The sequence below is a fragment of the Thunnus albacares genome, chromosome 20 (assembly GCF_914725855.1).
Source record: "Thunnus albacares chromosome 20, fThuAlb1.1, whole genome shotgun sequence".
Taxonomy (NCBI): domain Eukaryota; kingdom Metazoa; phylum Chordata; class Actinopteri; order Scombriformes; family Scombridae; genus Thunnus; species Thunnus albacares.
In genome coordinates, this window is record NC_058125.1 from 6235739 (window position 1) to 6254558 (window position 18820).

The window sequence follows — 18820 nt, forward strand, 5'->3', positions numbered from 1 at the left end:
TGTGTGCTGATGTTTTATTATTAGTGTTTACCTTCTAGCTATTGGAGGACCTCTCTGAGAGGTTGCATCACTTTGTCACATGTTGATCACAAGTTAGTTTAGTTATTTATTTTAGAGGAACTGTTTGTTCCTCTGAAAACTAACAAGCTTGCCTCAGTACATTATGATAATACTTGTGGCTGCTGCGGTTGTGCTCCAAAAAGATCTGTGTCAGTCTGTATAAAGCTGCTCGGAGTAAAATTCTGGTCAAAATCTGAAGAGTAAGTCATTTAGCAATGTTTTGGAAATGTATAATGATAAGTTGGTCTGCTCTAATACCCACCTTCTACCACATGAAACATTTCCTGACATGATGAGTGTGATTCTTCCAAATCTTCCAAACATTAACCACATCTATATACATTAGAAAATATGTATTAAATATGTAAACTTGCCAGTAAAATGGTAAATGTGTATATTTATCTCAGATTTTTATGAATAATATATAATATTGATATTGTCAACATAACAGCCTTTAATAAGCTTACGTCTTGCATGTTTCTATATATTTAAGCATGTAAGTGTTGGATACAAAGAAGAAAGATTAACTTGAAGTTGAAACCTTAAAGGTTTGGCATCTGAAAGAAATGAATATTAGAAGTTCATGTCTTAGCAGTAATTTCTATAGAAAATGCAGATGGATAAAATGTATTGAGTGACTTAAAACCATAAACCCACCTTAAAGTCAGGTGTCCATATGAACAGTGAAAGAGGTTTTCCTCGCTGTAATCATTCCTCCTGTTCATACTGGATATTAAAAGATCTCCTTCAAATGTAAGTGATGGAGGTAAAAATCCACAGTGTGTCCATACAGTCATTTTGTGCAGAAATGCATTTAATAGTTAATGTGAAGCTTATATGAGGCTTCAGCAGTCTGAGTTAGTCATATCAAGTGGATATCTGCCACATTTACACTCTTTTTAGCATCAAATTCCTTCTTTGTGTTTCCTTGGACAGTGTTTCCCTGTTGACACCTGACTGTTGTTTTAGGACAGACTTGAAAAACTGTGAACCCGTCCTTAAAAGCCTCTGCCAACTTGGTTTCACATCTTCAGTTTTTCTTGATAACATTAAATTTTCATGACTAAATAAGCAATATGTTTCATTAGGACTGCGTGGGTGTGTTTTTGATTTGATTTGACAGTGGCCTGGCAGCTTAACCAAACAACCCCACAACTGTTACCAGATTCTGATTTAAATATTGCTAAATCCTGATTGGTGCAAAAATGCAAGTACAGAGATCACTCGAGGAAAAACAAGGTTTTCAGGGCCATTAAAGAAAACTGAGAATCACTTGGCTGTTTAATTATATAATTACTTCACATGTAATTCAGCGTCAGTTTCAACATTTTAAACAATTACACACAGACCACGACATGTGATTCTTCATACTGACCTGCAGATGTCAGCAGACTGACTGTCCTAAAAAGCAGAAGGCACTACATTTGGTAGAAAAGGGGACTATTATTTGTTTTTAGTTTTTTAAAGAAGACGTCTCAAACAGTAAACCAATCACTCCCACGCCTTAAATGACCAAATCAAACACCAGACTTCAAGTTTTGCCATCATGATAAAACACAAAAACTGGAGAAAGTAAACTAAAAAAATAACATATTTAACTTTAAGAACTGGCAATTGTCTTGCAAAAGAACTCAAAAAGCTATGTCCTCTCAAAAAACATTCATAAGCTCTGAAAACAGGAGAATATGAATTAAATATTTATAAATTCATTCCAAAATGAGACACCTGCCATTAATGTGAAAGATAATTGTTCAAGTATAGTCACCCTCTGCCTTTCTGATAAATTTCAAGTAGCAACAATTCAAACAAAATAGATAAACAGTGTTCCTGAATAAAACACTTCATTTGGTCCCCTTTTTAAAACTGAGGTCAGCAGCACTGTGATGACTTCATGGCCATTGAGGGTTTTGTTGACACGATGCCAGTTGTCATGGTGACCTCAGCCAAGCCCCACATCGAGTGACATCATCACTACGAAGCCCAGGATGGAGGTCCAGGATGCCAGCTTCCCGTTCCCACTGGTGACAACAAGTTGGAGCAGAGAAATGGGAGAAGAGACAGAGAGAGAGAGAGAGATTTAGAAAGAGAGAGCCCATCTGTTTCTCATCTGTTTTTCACCTTTTATCGCTTTTATCCCTTCTTCCTTTACCCACCTGACTTGAGCCTCAGGTATTATGTCATCCACCACCACGTAAACCATCGCCCCCGCAGCAAACGCCAACGCATATGGCAGCAGAGGTTCTGCCAGAACCACAGCAAAGGCGCCCAGCAGCCCAGCAATGGGCTCCACCATGCCGCTTAGCTGGCCGTACCTGAGGGCACAACAGCAACATTAACTGATACTGAATTAAATGTAACTGTACTCAGCCCATGCATTAGCAAAGACATATGTCTTTCCCCACCAGAAAGCTGTCCATGTTGAGACCCCTGAACCCCGGAGTGGCAGGCTCACTGCCAAACCTTCTGGGAAATTCTGGATGCCAATACCAATGGCCAAATTTCTGAGGAGACAAAAAACAACAAATTAACAGTCAGATTATATCTCTTTATAACAAATATTAGCAACCGACCTCATGAGGACTTACGGCACTGTAGATTTTGTGATATAGTTTCATTTCTAACCAACACAACCTGACAGATTACTCCAGTTTCTGTTCTAGTTTGTTTTCCTCAGCATATCAACAAAGGTCAAATGTAATACAGACTGTCACTGAAACTAGAAAACCTTTCATCTAATGAAGGGGAAAACAAAACCAAGAGTCTTCAGCCATGCTTGTATCTCTGTGAGGCGCACTGTGATGCTCTGAGCTCAATGCTAACATCAGCATGGTGTTTTGGTGCAGGTGTCACAAAGGTTAAGATTCATGCTGTGAGGGAACATGAATGTACCAAATTTTATGGCAATCCATCCAACAGTTGTAGAGATATTTCAGTCTGGATCAGAGTGGTGGACCAAACCACAGACTGACCCAATGACACTGCCATTCACAGGGCTACAGCGTTAGCGTGGCTACAAATGTAAACATACTGGAATAAAAACTAGTTCAAATGTTACATTCCTTGCTCTTATCTCTGATTTTATTAGGACACTTTGAGCAATGACATGAATCATTAACCACTACATTTTTTTATAGAAATGTTGGATTTATAGTATTTTTGCATCAGTGTAATGAAGTTGACTTTGTTGAGTCTGCCAAGATGACTTTGGATTGGATCCTAGATTATCTCCAAAAAAAGGGATGCATAATACAACTAACTGTTATGACTTATTTTATTGTCAGAGTCACATCTGTAATTGTCAAGCATGAAACTCCTGCTCAACATCTCACCGCTATCTCTACAGTGCCATCATGTCACCACTAGATGTCACCACAGCACCAGACAGCTGCCATCAAGGTTGTCCAGTGTAGTCATGATTTTGAACTGAAAATGACTGTAGGAGCATTTTATTAATGTTTTGGTGTTTTGAAATGAAAGCCTTCAATTTCTTTATGTAAGAATGTATGAAAAAAACCCTCAAAATTTCACTTTTGTGTGTTTTTAGTTCACATTTTTCCACTGTTAAGGTGCGAGATCTGATGGAGGAGTATTTGAAGCATCTGCTGATCAACTTGGGGAACCCACAGCTTCAACTAGCTGAGACTCTGCAGGGCTTTAAGCAGGGCTTTATCAGCAACAGCTCAACCTACTTCTGGAGAAATAAAAGAGCTGCCTAGAAACTGTTATAGGTGAGACCTCCCACCATGATATGATTATGCTCTATTGTTGTCTGTGCTACAAAGAGAACAGGGTGTCTTTCTGGCCAATTAAATGTATAGTTGCGTGGGATGACGCGCTAGAAGTGAGGTAATCAAGATGATGTTTTTCTAAATATAAAATTACTTAAGCAAAGACTTACAAGCAAATATTACAACTCGTGAGCCTGTTTCATATCCAAAATCTGACAATCTACATCTGTGAAGCTAAAGAGAAGATGAATTATGCCTTGTGGTGATTTACAGAAAAAAGATGTTTTTAGATTTACACTAAATTTGAAGGTCCAATAAAATGTGATTTAAAAGGCTGAATTTGCCGTCATGTTAAACAGAGTTTATCATGTACTTACAAATTGACAATGATCTTAGCAAGGTTGGAAGTGTACTTTAACAGCATATCTCACTCTGCAGATTTTGGTGTCAGAATTTTGCATACAGTGGGTCAAAGGGGCCCAACCAATTAGCATTGCACTTTTATTAAGTCCAGGGATTCACAAGAGACAGAATAAAGACAGTATTATAAGAGCTGAAGAGGGCTCCTCTGCTAAGCTTTGCAGCCAATTTTTCCCAGTGGTCACTTGCGGTACTGCAGTGAGAAATCTCCCTGCAGCCCAAAAAGCATTTTCCCCATAGACCACCATTGAAAAAGAGATGTATGTAAAACTAAAACTGCAAACAAGGTCAATTATGTGTCTTTCTATTACGAATTTTTGATCCATGGAGGCTTTATTTTTGTAGAACATTCCTTGAGCTGAGAAAAACGATTTACAAAATTTGATAAGTCATCACAGTGTGAAGTCTATGGGCTGAGCAGGAACTTACGGGTGGGGTCAGCGGGAGAAACACTACTGCAAATATTCAGTGGGCCACATAACATGGAAGCAAACCCGGAAGTTAGAAACTTTTTTTGGCGTATGTGCCAGCCAAGCAATTCTTATTGGACTGAATGGATGCCATTTTTGGTCCGGTATCCAGTTCTTATAATACATCCATGTCAAGCTCTAAAAACCATGGATTCCTACATTTCCAACAATGCAATAGGGGTGGGAATCACAGATGAACTCACAATACGATACTATCATGGTATTCGTACCACAACAGTGATGGGCAAAGCAGTCCTTTTCAGTGTACTGAAACATTACAATCAGTTCATTAAAAAGATTTGTCACGTCTACGTACTGACACTCTCCCAATGCAACTTAATAGCGACTTTTCCTGTCTAGTAAATGCTCACATTTTTCACAACACAGGCTTTCTGTTAAAAATTTGAAGTCTCAATCCCAATCTGAGACAACTCTTATGACTTTTCTAACCCTTTTCAAAATTTGAAGTACTCTTTATAACAAATAAACGGATCATTATGAGTAAAATTGATGGAGTCCCACTTCCCAAAAACGTCCCAAAAAAGATGCATTAATCTACACAATATGCCTCCACATCACATAAAAAAGATTTCATCCACTTCCTTTCTCAAAATGTTATTTTGACACACTTAGAGGTGTTGAAATGTGAAGTTATGGATAAACCGGATAGCACCCAGAGAAATGCATACTTCTGCTCTCAAATGGTTCATAAAGAGAGCAGCCATCCATGATCAGTTGCTAGCTGGTCTGGGTGGATTATAAAATGGGATGAGGCCAGAGTCTCACGTGTACTGGCCAGACAGGATGTCTGCCCAACTGTCACTGCTCCTTACAGTACCAAGGTTTAACCGCTAGATGTCAGCAGCACACAACACAGCACAGTTATGGGCAAAGATGGAAATTCCGACCAATCTTTACCTAATCCTGGCCTTCTTTAATCTTAACCTAAACCTGTTTCAGCATTATACCTAAACTTAACTACCTCAAGGCTTTTACCTTAACAATACAAAATATTATGACTAAACCAACGTTCCGGTTTGGCAAGCCAATCATTGTGTTCCTGCACATAATCCTGGTGGGATCTTTAGTTTTGTGTGCAGGTGTGATACTATATAGAATGTATACCTGTTTCTTTACTGATAACACCACAAACTACAAAAAATGCCCAAATTGCCAGATAAATCAATACATTAGCAATTAATTTCTCACTTGCCAGTGTAAAAAGGTGATATTTTGGATAAATGAAGATGTGTATGTGTGTATGTATGTATATTTATCGCCTTGATACCCATCTTACCTGGCACTCTCAAAAGTAGCAGATGAAGTCTTTCCAATGGCTCCAAATCCAACCCCCACAGCCAAGCCCTCTGCAGATTAAACACATAAACAATTGATCCTTGTATACATAAGTACTGTATCTCAGCATTGGACTCAACTGACGCACTTTATTACACAGGAAAATACAAGAAATACAACTAAATACAATGTGCAAATAACAAGACTGTACAAATAGATATGGGTGGAAACAGATAATAAAGGTATACAGAAAAAATAACTCACTAGGCCTGGAATGAACTGTGATTTACATATTACAGAACACTGTGAAATACTTACAGAAACAGTCTTTGGGGATGACTGTGTTCTTTTATTGGAGTGTACCCTCTATGGTCAGGTTTCAACTGATACTTTTTTCCCTAAATGCATATGCAGCCCTTGTAGAACTTTGGCTGTACAATGAGACATATTTGCTGAACTACTGTGCCGTCATTGAGATTAGAAATATTAGAAATTATGTCCTACTGGTTTTTCTGTAAGGAGCTGGGAATTACAACAAATTGTCTGCTCAAGATTTTGTACATTTTGTGAGGCTTCTACTTCTACAACAGCATAAAGTAGTATGACAGGATAGCTGCATTTAGACACTGATGACCACAGTCTCTGTTCCCTCTCCACATGCTCTGTACACCCTGTGCAGCATCTCTCTCCCATTCGTCTCATTTGTTATGGATGTCATGCATACTTAAAGTACACACCATTCAAACTGAAAGGGAAAAGGTCACAGTGCGTGCTGTATCTATGAGTGCATTCATGTGTTTGAGAAGTATGTGTGTTAGTGTGCTTGTGTGCATTTGCGGTCAGATCAACAGGCTGTTTTGCATTTCATACCAAAAAGGCAGTGAAGCAGTACCGTGCCTACTTCACACAGTCACATCCTGAAATGCCATTAACAGCTCGGTGATGACAATGCTAAAACATGCTAATTTCTTGATTTTATTTTTCACAGCTAGCATTGATAAACAAGATAAGGGCCTGTGTCAAGGAGTAAATTGTACCCTCACATAGTTGTGTGCTTTAGCCACCAGCCTCTGGAATCACATCTCAAAACATTGAGAGTAGGTCTAAACTAGGACTCTTCCTCCATTAAACAAACATATTTCTGACCTGAGAGCTTACTTTGAGCTTTATAGTTCCATTCAATTAGTATGCTGACATGGCATGCTAACTTGTTAGTGCTTGTTGGCATGTGAACACACAGCTGTGGAGCTAAGCTTGAAATGTCCTACTGAGATGAAGGATAAACCTTATATTTTCTTGCCAGACTAGTGGTAACAATCTAAGAAAAGCAAAAATGCCTCTCTATTTTTCTTCTGTGCAACAATTTTGTTTTTGGGTGTGTTGCGAATTTCCCTTCTGGGGATCAATAAAGTCTTATCTTAATCTTGTAATTAGCATTAAGGTGCTTCTGAACAGCAAGCAGTTAAACCTGCATGGTGCAACTCTGCTACAGCGGCTACTGGCCACATCTATGAAGACCCACCCTTTTCCATACAGTACATTTACTGCTATCCAATATGTTATCACATAATATTTCGGAGAGAGCTGCACCTTAAAACAGAGTGAGTGGTGAGCAATATGGCATGATTAATAGACAATAATACCATAAACATTCATTGGACCACTGGGAAAGCTAACTTTGAAGCTGATGTTGCTCCAAACAATTTGCCTTTAAATTGGAGTACTACTCAGACACCATTAAAATTTTAAAAGAAATAGTTAAACAGTTACCAGTACCATTATTCATATTCTTGCTTAAACTTAGTTACTTTGTGAGGCAGCTGGTTTCACGAGAACACAAGATCACGCAAGAATCCCTCTTGTCAGGCTTCAAGTTATGCGCTTGTGTCTGAACCACCAGAGGTTCAGACCATCAGCATCGCGAATCCAGCTGCCTTACAATGTAAGATGGTGATAGACAGTGATAGACAGATGGTAGTGCTTTTTGAAAGTGCGTGCCTTTTCCAAAACAGTTTCCAAGGACACTTCTCAGATGGTTCTGTGTAACAAACCATCTGGCACGTCAGGTTAGAGACTAAGATGAGAAGATCAGTACCACTCTCATGCTGGAGTCTTGTCATCATCGTGAGGTTGCCAGGCAACCAGCAGAGACTCCAGAAAGGCACTGTACCCGGCCAAGAAGACACCCTACACATAACCCCCGTAAATCCACAATGTGTTGTTTTTATACTTTTTGGTTTTTCTAAGGATTTACAAAGAATGTAAGGGTCATTGCTTGACAACTGTTATTAGGCACGGCAGGTCTGCAATGCTTTGGATCTCTCCAAATGTTGAAGCAGTGTGAATGGGGCTGTAGCAAGAGCGATACTAATGCATTTAAAGAGTTTGGAAAAATACAGTAAACAGTCTGTTTATCTGCTCTACTTAAGCTTAAGCTTGTCAGGATGCTTGGCTACCTCTCTACAACCTACATTAGTAACCAAGTATTTTCCAAGGCCAAGAAGCACATCATTAACTACCTACATCAGTTTGAGGTTGTGTTAAAAAAAAGCCCTGTTCACAACTACTTCCATTTTTTAGTATTTCCTAACTGTATACTCACCCTGGATGCTTTCAGAAAACTCTGTCTTGCTCTTAATTGGAGGAAATTTACACTCCAGCAACACATCACTAAGTCCTCATTGCAAAAGCCTGATCTCTTATAACTTTTACCTTGTTTCTTTGGTGTCCCGGCATGTGGACACTTGTGTCTACAATTTGTTAAAATGTGAAACAAGTTGCTGATTTACCAAAACTAAGGACTGCATCGTACAAATGTGGGTCTCAAAATTATTAGCAACTTATAAGCTACAAATATGTGAAATGAGAAGTTTATATGTAGCGGTTATTTTGTAATTAATAGAAATATCTTCCAATTCCTCTATTTTTATTTAAAAATGCATCATGTGGAAATCAAAGGCCATTTACAGGCTGATTCTGACAGCTTTTCCTTTACCCTGGTGACTCTCTTAGCAATTATCTAGAGGTGGCAGGTATCTGTGCCATTAGCAGTCTCTAATTGGAGGAATGATTTCACTGTCAAGCACAATTAAGCATGCTAGATCTGCTGGTTAAATTTTGTGCATCAGACACCAGACTGTGGCAAAATAACCACACAAACCTCCGTGCTGCAGATCAAACCTGTCGGTTATCATCGAATATTCTGTTTCTAACACAGATCCACAGGCGTGTTGGAAACTGACACATTGAACGGTTCACACACTCCCATGATGAACTGTAGTTCAATTAAAACGTCTCTCTGCTAAAAACTCCCTCAGGACCGTCTGTCTGAGTCTGGCCAAAGTGTAGCCTGGAGTGCTGCATTTTTAATTACAATAAAAGCAGACATGTGGCTGTGATGAGCAACATGTAATGATGAGAGTGCAGGTTAAATATTATAGTGGTGTTCCCAGAAACAAAAGTGTCCTGTTTTAAAAATATATTTAAATTTATTTGGATCATTACCAGGATCATATTAGTGTTGCAATATAAAGATTAAAGAGGAAGATATTTTGTTCCTAAATTGTCAGCAGTTATTTTTGCATGAAAAAAGGCAAATCTAACTAAAAATATGACATGCAAAATACTAGACCACATTTTAAATTCTACTGCACTTTCATTTTATATATAGCACTGTGATTGATGGTATGTACCTCCAGATGGTTGCTATATTGATTATTGTGATGCTACATAAAATTGCCAACTATTGTGTACAGAAAACACAGTGACTGCTGGATCATCCTGTCCAGAAAAATGAATTTGACTTAAGAGCATATTTTAGGGAGATCAGTAGGCCTATTCTACAAGATTAACACTGTTAAATTAATTTTGGATTTTTGGAATTTGACTCACAGGTATTAAACAGGTTAGAACATTGTCTTTTGTCTGTCCATCCTAGTTGATTGTAGAAGGTTTTATTGTTGGTACAGGAGGTAGAATAGTACTTTATTTACATAAATTTGTCTTTGAAGCATATAATCAAATTATTTTCCTTGACTTCACAGTTTGTTTTAAGGGCATTTTTATTAGTATACTGCTGTTCTTTCCCACTGTTGCTGCTTGTTAATTAATGGAATTAATTGATAGTGCATCATGCTGCTGCCGGTGTTTGTGTTCTCTCTTTGTTAGGATCTGTTTGGGTCATCTGGGCCCCCCTCGGATTTGCTCTATCTTTTTGAAAATTAATTTATGCAAATTGGGGTCAGGATCGGGTTCAACATTTTGGACCTGTGAACACCTCTAATATGAATGAACCACCTTATTGTGATGAGAATGAGTATGCGTAACCTGTTCTCCGGTCCCTCTTGAAAAAGGGTCTCAATCTCGATGAGATTTCATGAATAAATAAAGCACATCAATAATGTGCCGGGGTTGGTAAAAACAACAACATTTGTCAAGGAATCAAAACAATAACCGTTAAGTCATGAAACATTGAAGCACAAGCATTAAGAGTCTGTAAAAGCTCAAGTAACACTAGTGTCACTGGCAGAGAGAGTGGTTGAGATGATTCTTGAGAACTTCGCTGCGTGAGTCTTCAATTCTGTCATAGCAGAAGTGAGAGATTTTTCATATTGTCACCTGTGTATGTCTCTTTTTGTCCTTTTTTCACTGCTGAGAGAAAACTTGGTTTTGGGGTGAAAGTGTGTGTACTTACCTGTGTGTGTGTTTCTGTCTCTACAAAATTCTGTGTGTGTGTATGTGTTCGTGTGTGCGTGCATGTGTGCAGTGGCTGGTCCCATCCGTTTCCTGCTAAATGTTCTATGCTCTTTTAAGCGAGTCTGATGACACTGCTGCTGACAGCTCATTGTCACAGCAGCCACTCATTCCCATCGTACTTTCCTTTAATCTCTTCTCCTCACTCGTCTACACACTCTTTTTTCCACTGAGCCTGCCATTACTGCGCCTCCTCTCTCTCTCTCTCTCTTTGCTCCCTCTCCTTTTTGTGCTACTGCAGCACTATGAGGTTTTACGTTAATTTTACTTTTTTTTTTCTTTTGTCGTGAGATGTTTCTTTCAACCACATCAAAGTCTTCTCTCATCTTCCTTTATGCCGTTGCTTTTTCATTCTCCACTCATCTCAGGATAGAATGGTGACATTTCAAAATGTACTAGAATCTACTGTATCACAACATATAAATTACCTTATAAAACCATGACTAAATCCCAAGCAATGCTCAGCATCTGGAGAAATTTAATTAGTGGTTACTTATTTGCATTGAAGAAAAGAATATGCCACATTGAGTGTTTCTGCCCTGATGGAAAATCTGCTGTAAAATTCACTGAACTCTCAACGAGCCCCTCTTTGCAACAGACAGACTTTAATAAGAAGCCTCCCTGTTTTCTGATCGGTTTAAATTTGCCGCTGATGCTGTTTGTCATTAATGCAAACTCAAAGCTGCCTCCATGCTTACCTGTTGTCATGATAAATTCAGGATGTACATTTCCTCAGCACTCATTCAATCAGAACAATAACAGTCATGTCACACTCACCCCTCTGCTGCTCTGCATGTCTCTGGAACAGAAATTTACTCTCATCTTACTAATACATTTCAATTGCTTCTACTCTGCTGTTCTTTCATTCAATGTTAAACTACTATTTTTAAAACTCAACACTTTGTGTGCAAATGTTTTAGAAAGCCTTCCAGCAGCTCAAAGGACATATTTTTTCCCTTTCCTAATAGACTTTTAATTTCAAACATCTGTAGGAAGTGTTGAGTTTCATTGACAGTAATGGCTGAAAGAAGAGTAAAGTAGAATCAACTGGAACTGCTAAGTGACACAGTGACTCTGTTAAGACAGTTTGTCAGAGTGGTGAGTATGACATGATGGTGTTGTTTTGATAAAATTAGTTCTGTGGAAACCTTGCAAGACAACAAGTAAACATGGAGGAAGTTTCGATGTTGCATTAACATGAAACAGAATTCCTTCAGTTTGATGTAAACTGCAGAGAAAAAAACTTGCTCTACCCGATCTGTGAAACAGATTTTTAGCCGTGCTCACGGCGTGGCTGCAGGCAATGCTGGTCAGTTGGTCGGTCCACTACTTTGTTCCAGACTGAAATACCTCAACAACTATTGAATGCATTGTAAAGAAATTTTGTGAAGACATTCATGGTCCCCAGATGATGTATCATACAGACATAGCTGGCCACAAGGAGGTCATTTGTGTTATTAAGTTTAATGTCTTGATAACTATTGGATGGACTGCCATGACCTTTGATATAGACATTCATGTCTCCCTCAGGATGAACTGTAATAGCTTTGGTGATCCTTTAACTTTTCATCTAGTGCCACAATCTGGTATTATTTAAATTTTTGTAAATAATTTTAATTGAAAAATTGTGTAATATTTTGGTTTATGATCTGCAAAATTTATGACATTCCCATCAATCTCAGCTGTACTTTGTGCTAATTACCAAATGTCAGCATGCTAGCTAACATGCTAAAATAAGATGGTGAACATGGTAACAATAAACCTGCTCAACAGCAGAATATTAGCATCATCATTACATTACATCTGCTGTATCAGCTGTAGTACAGCCTCACAGAGCTGCCAGCATGGCTGTAGACTCTTCTTATAACTTCCTGACTTTTGGTAAATATGGTAGTTTTGTAAAAAATGTTAGCAGCATTTAATCTTAACTTGTTTGATAGAGACCCTAAGTGTAGGAAAGTGAGCTTGCCGAGAAATCAGTAAATTGCTCAGACAAGCTTTATCAGGACAAAAATATAAAACATAGCTTAGTTAAATTTTCTTGGTTTCTTGTGTTTTTGAATAATGTGCTACTGTATTTGCTAGATGTAGCTGTCATTGCTCCATCCGTCACGCTAACAAGGATCAACACTGATGTTGGGGGAAAAGACGGCCATCAATCTCCTTCTCAGTTTGATAGACTGTCGCCAACTCCTGTCACGGCTTTGTTTCTGCAATGTCATGGAGCATTCAGAGCCTGTTTGAGGATTGGTACATGTTATTACTGTATGCAGCTGTTGTTTTTTTTGTTCAAAGGGGAGAGCAAGGAGCTAACACTGCCAGGATGAATGCTTCCATTCCCACTGGGACAGCTAGGTGTCGAAAAATAAGTGCACTTATCACACTGTGGGAAGAAGCACTCATTAAATGGCTGATTTTTTTCTCAGCACAACAAATTACTGCTCAATATCAGTATTAAAGCTAAACCAAGATTTTTACATAAACAGACCTCTTTAATCAGCCTCTGAATCACAAAACGGGGTTATCACAAAGTCAAGCCATTAAAGGAAGGAACGCAAGGTCCTCAGTGTTTGTGGTTGATGTTAAATTACATGATTACTGGTGAAGAAGCACTTCAAAGAAGCCAAACAGGTTCATCTTACTGTAATTTGGGGAGACAAAATTACACATTAACACCAGAATACAACAGGATAGACCATTATTGTAAAAAGAAAAAGTATCTGCTTCAGAAAGAACAAAATATGGTAACTTTCACTTGTTTTTTGATTTGATTTTTCATGAAATGACCATGAATAACATATTCTCTTAATGAGTGACTAGCAGTTATGACACAGCATGGTTCATTATAGCCTTCTAAGTAAAGACAAGTCTAGACACTGGTGCTTATACAATATGAACACACACACACACACACACACACACACACACACACTGCGTTTCAACTGGAGGAACCAGGGACTAAATCTAGTTCCTGTAGGAATGTTCCTCTCAGGTTAGTATTTTCCAAAGGTACAGGAAGTTTTGGGTCAGGGTTTGTAGGGCTGATCATCGCTGATTGGTCAAACACAGACACCACGGCTGCTTCAACTTGTGTAACACTTCATTCATAAAACAAGAAAGTACCCCACTATCAATAATATGAAGAGGGGTGGACATTTCTTGTTGTTTATTATCATTAAAAGCAAAGTTAAACTGTGTTGAATGACAGAGAGTTAGTGGGGGTGGTTGAGCGAGCTAATGACTGAACTAAAAGAGGGAGTGCTGGCGGTGAATGAGAGAAATAAAACTATTTTCTGATTATTTCATGGTGTTTACATTCTAAAGGAGAAATAAATAGCCATCACACACTAAACAGATTGTTTACTGTGGAGGCAGACACTCCTCCTCTGCAATTCTCCTTTGATTCATTCATTAGATCTAACTCATAACAGTCACACAACAGTTGATACAAATATCAACAGGATAACTGTGTTGTTTCCTCAACAATACGGAAAACTGCATTTAAAATGCTTTTGTTTTTTTAATCTGCATAATCTAAATGGATCCTCAGATGTGGGGGAATTTTAGTTCCTGAGATTATCCTTTGGTTCCACAATTTCTGGAACCTTTGTCTCTTAAGTGACTTTGATTCTAAAAAAAATTACAAATCTGTGAAATTGAAATTGATATTTACAAAGAAATTCGAAAAAATCACAAATCATTCCTGACACTTGCTCCCTTGAGCTTGGCAGTGGTGACGGAAATGTCAGACAACGCCACTGAGTTCGTTCTCTCCTCCCAAGCAGGAACTGCACATAGTCAATCCACCACAGATAACGTATTATTGGGATCAACTTCTCGGATCTAGTTAAATATACTTAAATGCACATTTGAATCACGACTTGATGAGTTGTTTGCTTAATTAGTTTTGTTTTCCTGGTTGGGAGTTGAGACTGTGGGAGGTCTGATTCATTAACAGCCTCAGAAGAGAGCTCTGTGGTTACATCTCCACCTACAAATGCCTGATTCTGTGTGTGCACGTGTGTGGCTGATGTGAATGTGTGTTTGACTATATGTACATAAGTGTGCTTATAGAAGCACATGTTATATTTATGAGAAATGAAACGCATGCAGTGACCAGTATATGGTTTTACTTATTAATGAACTTGCCTTTCACATGAAATCTGATATTTTGTGGAGTACTCCTTAGTAACACAGCCACTACTTATTCTCCTCCTGCAGACTATATGTTTCCCTAATTTGTATTGTATCCACATTTCTGGAGCAAACATCATTCCACACTATGATAATTATGCTGCTGTTACTGATTGAACAAATGGAAATCAATCGAGTACGACGCGGTAAATCATTCAAACAACTGAAACTGCATTTTCTCATTAATTATGGCGGCTACTTTCTGATGTGAGCAAATTGTTAATTGTCCATAGCTTAATGATGCATTCTATAGTTCCACATTTAATTAAACCATCAGATGAATGTAGTGAAGTAAAAGATGCAATCATTTCCCAACAAACTTGGGGAAAGTATAAAGTCTCATTAAAAACTTATCTCACTCATCTCACTAGTTGCCTGATTAGAAAGAGGAAATGCAGCAGCAGTAGTTACAGCTACAGTAATAGACACTCAATTCATTGCAACATTTTGACTGTAATCAAAAGAAAAGAAATTTCCTTTCTTTTTCCTTTATTTTCTTTAAAATGTTTGGTTGCAGTGGTGAAGTAATTAGCGTTATGTTTGCATTGCTGCTCACAAGGCTAATGTTGCTAAATGGACTAATACATGCAACAGTAAGCTTAGCAATGGGCAGTGAAACTTTTCTAGTATGAAGTATATTATAGGTCTTGTGAGGACTAATTTAGTGTTTTGCATTCTGTATGTAAGGACGGCATTTTGTGTTTTATCCTAAGAATGTAGCAAATCAGTTAAGAGTTTTGCACATTCAAACACTATTGTGAAAACTGAGCCAAAGCAATCATGAAACACTGAAATGTAAGACATATTACAGTGTCTTAAGTACAACTAACAATTCTCAAGATGATTTGTGTTGCCAATTTTACATACACCGTCTGAGTGCAAACAGTTCCTTCACCCAGCCCAAGCTGTTTGATATGACAAGAAAAAAAAGTCCCCATAAACATTTCAGCTAAACACAATAGGTGTTAATTGTCTTGGTGGATTTGCTGCCAGCTCCTAGAAATGTCAACAATAACTGTTAATTACTTCCCTGTTGTTTGTTACATGAATCGTACCATGTTTATCTCCTGTTAGAATCCTAGTTAGTATTTCCTGTTAGTTTCCTATGTTAAGTTTTGCGCCGTTTCTTCACTTACAGAAAAATCTCCAAATATTGAATACTGCTCCTCCTTAGGCGTCGCCTTTGATGTATGACTGACATGTCATTAGTCTAATTAGCTCATTAGATTTGACAGAATAGTGACTTGCTGACGTCTGTGTAGTGTTCAATAATGCAAGGACTACTCCAGGAGAAACCTGTCCATTTGACAGATTTTTCACCATAAATATTCAAACAACTTACTCCAAGCAAGGGAGAGAAAGGTTATTTACATTCAGTGAGCATTTCAGCCTGGACTGAGAACAAATCAACCTGGGCTGGACTTAGTGCAGGATTTGGCACAGCACCATTATTGGCTTTCAGTGAAGCTCTGCAGTTTTTCAAAATGGATTGGAAGTGAAATTGGAAGTGATACTATATTTGTTACCTACACATGCTTTCTATGTTTTCCTCTTTCTGCCTCAAACACACACATACACATGCACACGGTGAAATACACACCTTGTTTTGTCATTCATAGGGTCATTGTGTTGAAGTGATTTAGTATATGATGCATAACCTGTTCTTATTCCTCGAGTGGATTGTTTGTCTGTCAGCATTCAGCTCAAACAAGCTTTCCATTTGGGTTGAATGTGTCAAAGCTGCTCCGGAATTAGATTTTTTTTTTCTTGGTTCAGCTTGTTAGCTCAAAAAGCTCAGACAAACAGTTTATGGCTATCAGATTCCTTTGTTATCTCCACCACTGTAGACAGGTTGCCATAGCAACTTTAGACACATATATTTGTTGTTGCCTTAGGGTCATTTGCAATATTTATGCAATTTTTTGATTACATTTAGTTCTATAAGAAACACCATCATGCCAGACTGGTGTCTGGACAAAACATAGTCAGAACAAACCCACTTTCCCAAACTTAGTCTTTCCTTTGGAAGCCAAAAGAATTCTTAAGCCCCTCCCTTTCTGATGCATAAATCAACTGGGGTAGTAAACTATTAGCTTAAAGCTGGAGTGTGGGATTTTTGTCCCCCCCTTCTGGCAGTGAGAGTAAAGGAGAGGACATTTCTCTTCGTTTGATAGCGTTAAAAGTAAAGTAAAGTTAGACTTTTCTGTCGGCTTCCTGACTCATTCTAAAAAAGACGAGAGAAAAAGAGAGAGAGAGCTGAGAGTGCCGGTGAGTGAGCGAGAGAGCAGCTGTGATCGAGTAAGCTAGAGAGTGAATGAAGAGGTGAATCAGATCAATAAAAACGTTATTTTCTGATTCTTTCACAACGGTTACGTTCTAAAGCACAAACACGCCCACACCCCCACACACCTGCAGCGATGCAGCGCCTGATTTGGTCTTTAATGCCATCTGACACAGGCATGCAGCATGCTCTCATGCACACCCCGAATGACAGGTACACAGAGAGGGCCTATAAAAACAGATATGTTTTGATGGTCGACTGGCCCAAAAACATATTGTTGATGGCCCACCAGGATTTGTCCCAGTATGCCTGATGGCCAGTACATATTGGCCGTAACCTACTGTTGCAGCTGTAAAACGGTGGATAAATTGTTTTGAGTGTCACACAACCCTCACGAAATGACTTGTTTTATTACCATTACCATTCCATTTGGTCCGATAACATTTGGAAAGTCTAGAAGAGCCGCATGATTAAAGGCCAAATGGCCAGTGTGGGAATGTCGCGCCCGACATGAGATTTAAAAACTCCTTATACTGTGGAATATAGAGAGATTTATCTGGCAGTGATAGGCTTAATCAGCATTGTGTGAACTTGTTTGGCAAAGGCTTGAATGTAACGGACGTTCATTTATATGTAAATGTTCTGCACTGCAGGTTTAGCTGAAGTGACAGCAAAAGAGTTTTATTTCTAGGACGCTGGCAGCTCTGTGAAGCTGTACTTGGGCACAGCAGAGCTTTAAGCTAAATGCTAACATGCTCACAATGACAATGCAAACATGCTGATGTTTGGCAGGGTCCATGGCCCCTTAGTTCAGCTTGTTAAGACGCTGACATTTGCTAATCAGCACTAAACACAAAGTACAGCTGAGACTGATGGGAATGCTTTAAGTTTTGCAGGTATTTGGCTATAAACCAATCATTTGAACAAATTAAAATGCTGACCTAATGATGACACTAGATGAAAAGTTAAAGGATTGGCCTTGTGATTACAATTCATTCTGAGGTGGGCATTAATGTGTGTCCAACAGTAGTGTGTCCAACAGATAGTGGATAAGTGAAAACTTTGACCTGTTGGTGGTGCTAGAGGAAAAATCATAGGATCCCTTCAGTCATTAGAATTCATCCTGTTGGTGCCATGATTGTCTCTACCACATTTCATGGTGGTACATCTTATAGTTATTGAGAGATTTCAGTCTGGACCAAAGTGGAGGACAGACCGTGCATCAGACCACATTGACTGATGTATTTGCGTGATGAACATTGGGCTATTTTTCTTTTCTTCCCTGTCAAAAAACTGTCCATGTTCTCTGACTGTTTGATCTTTTCGTTTATCATGTTCTGCTCCTAAATGACTGCTATAATTTTGCTGCCACTCAGAACAAGAAGATCCCAAAAGAAACATAACTCAGGTGTTGTAGCCCTTCTTAGATGGCTCATGTTACCGAAGTCACCGCTGATTTTGACACAGATATTCATGATGGGATATAGATGTGCAAATCACCACCCCTGCCAGTCATATGGAAGTTACATTTGTAACTCTCAGGATTTTACAAAGTGACTTTCACTTTCATTCTAAGAATTCAACTTAACACAAATTCCCTTGTCAGACACTTTAAACAG

General features: G+C 38.5%; 1 protein-coding gene across 2 annotated transcripts in view; it reads right to left on the minus strand.

The window, feature by feature from the left end:
* Positions 1 to 1312: 1312 nt before the first annotated feature.
* Positions 1313 to 18820, minus strand: part of LOC122971713 (zinc transporter ZIP11-like) — a 132874-nt gene continuing 115366 nt past the window's right edge. For both annotated transcript variants that reach the window (XM_044338455.1, XM_044338456.1), the window contains 4 exons: positions 5976 to 6045; positions 2463 to 2561; positions 2214 to 2372; positions 1313 to 2078 (listed from right to left, as the gene is read on the minus strand). In XM_044338455.1, the coding sequence (XP_044194390.1) occupies positions 2000 to 2078; positions 2214 to 2372; positions 2463 to 2561; positions 5976 to 6045 (407 nt within the window). In that variant the 3' untranslated portion in view covers positions 1313 to 1999. The remainder of the gene's footprint in view (positions 2079 to 2213; positions 2373 to 2462; positions 2562 to 5975; positions 6046 to 18820) is intronic.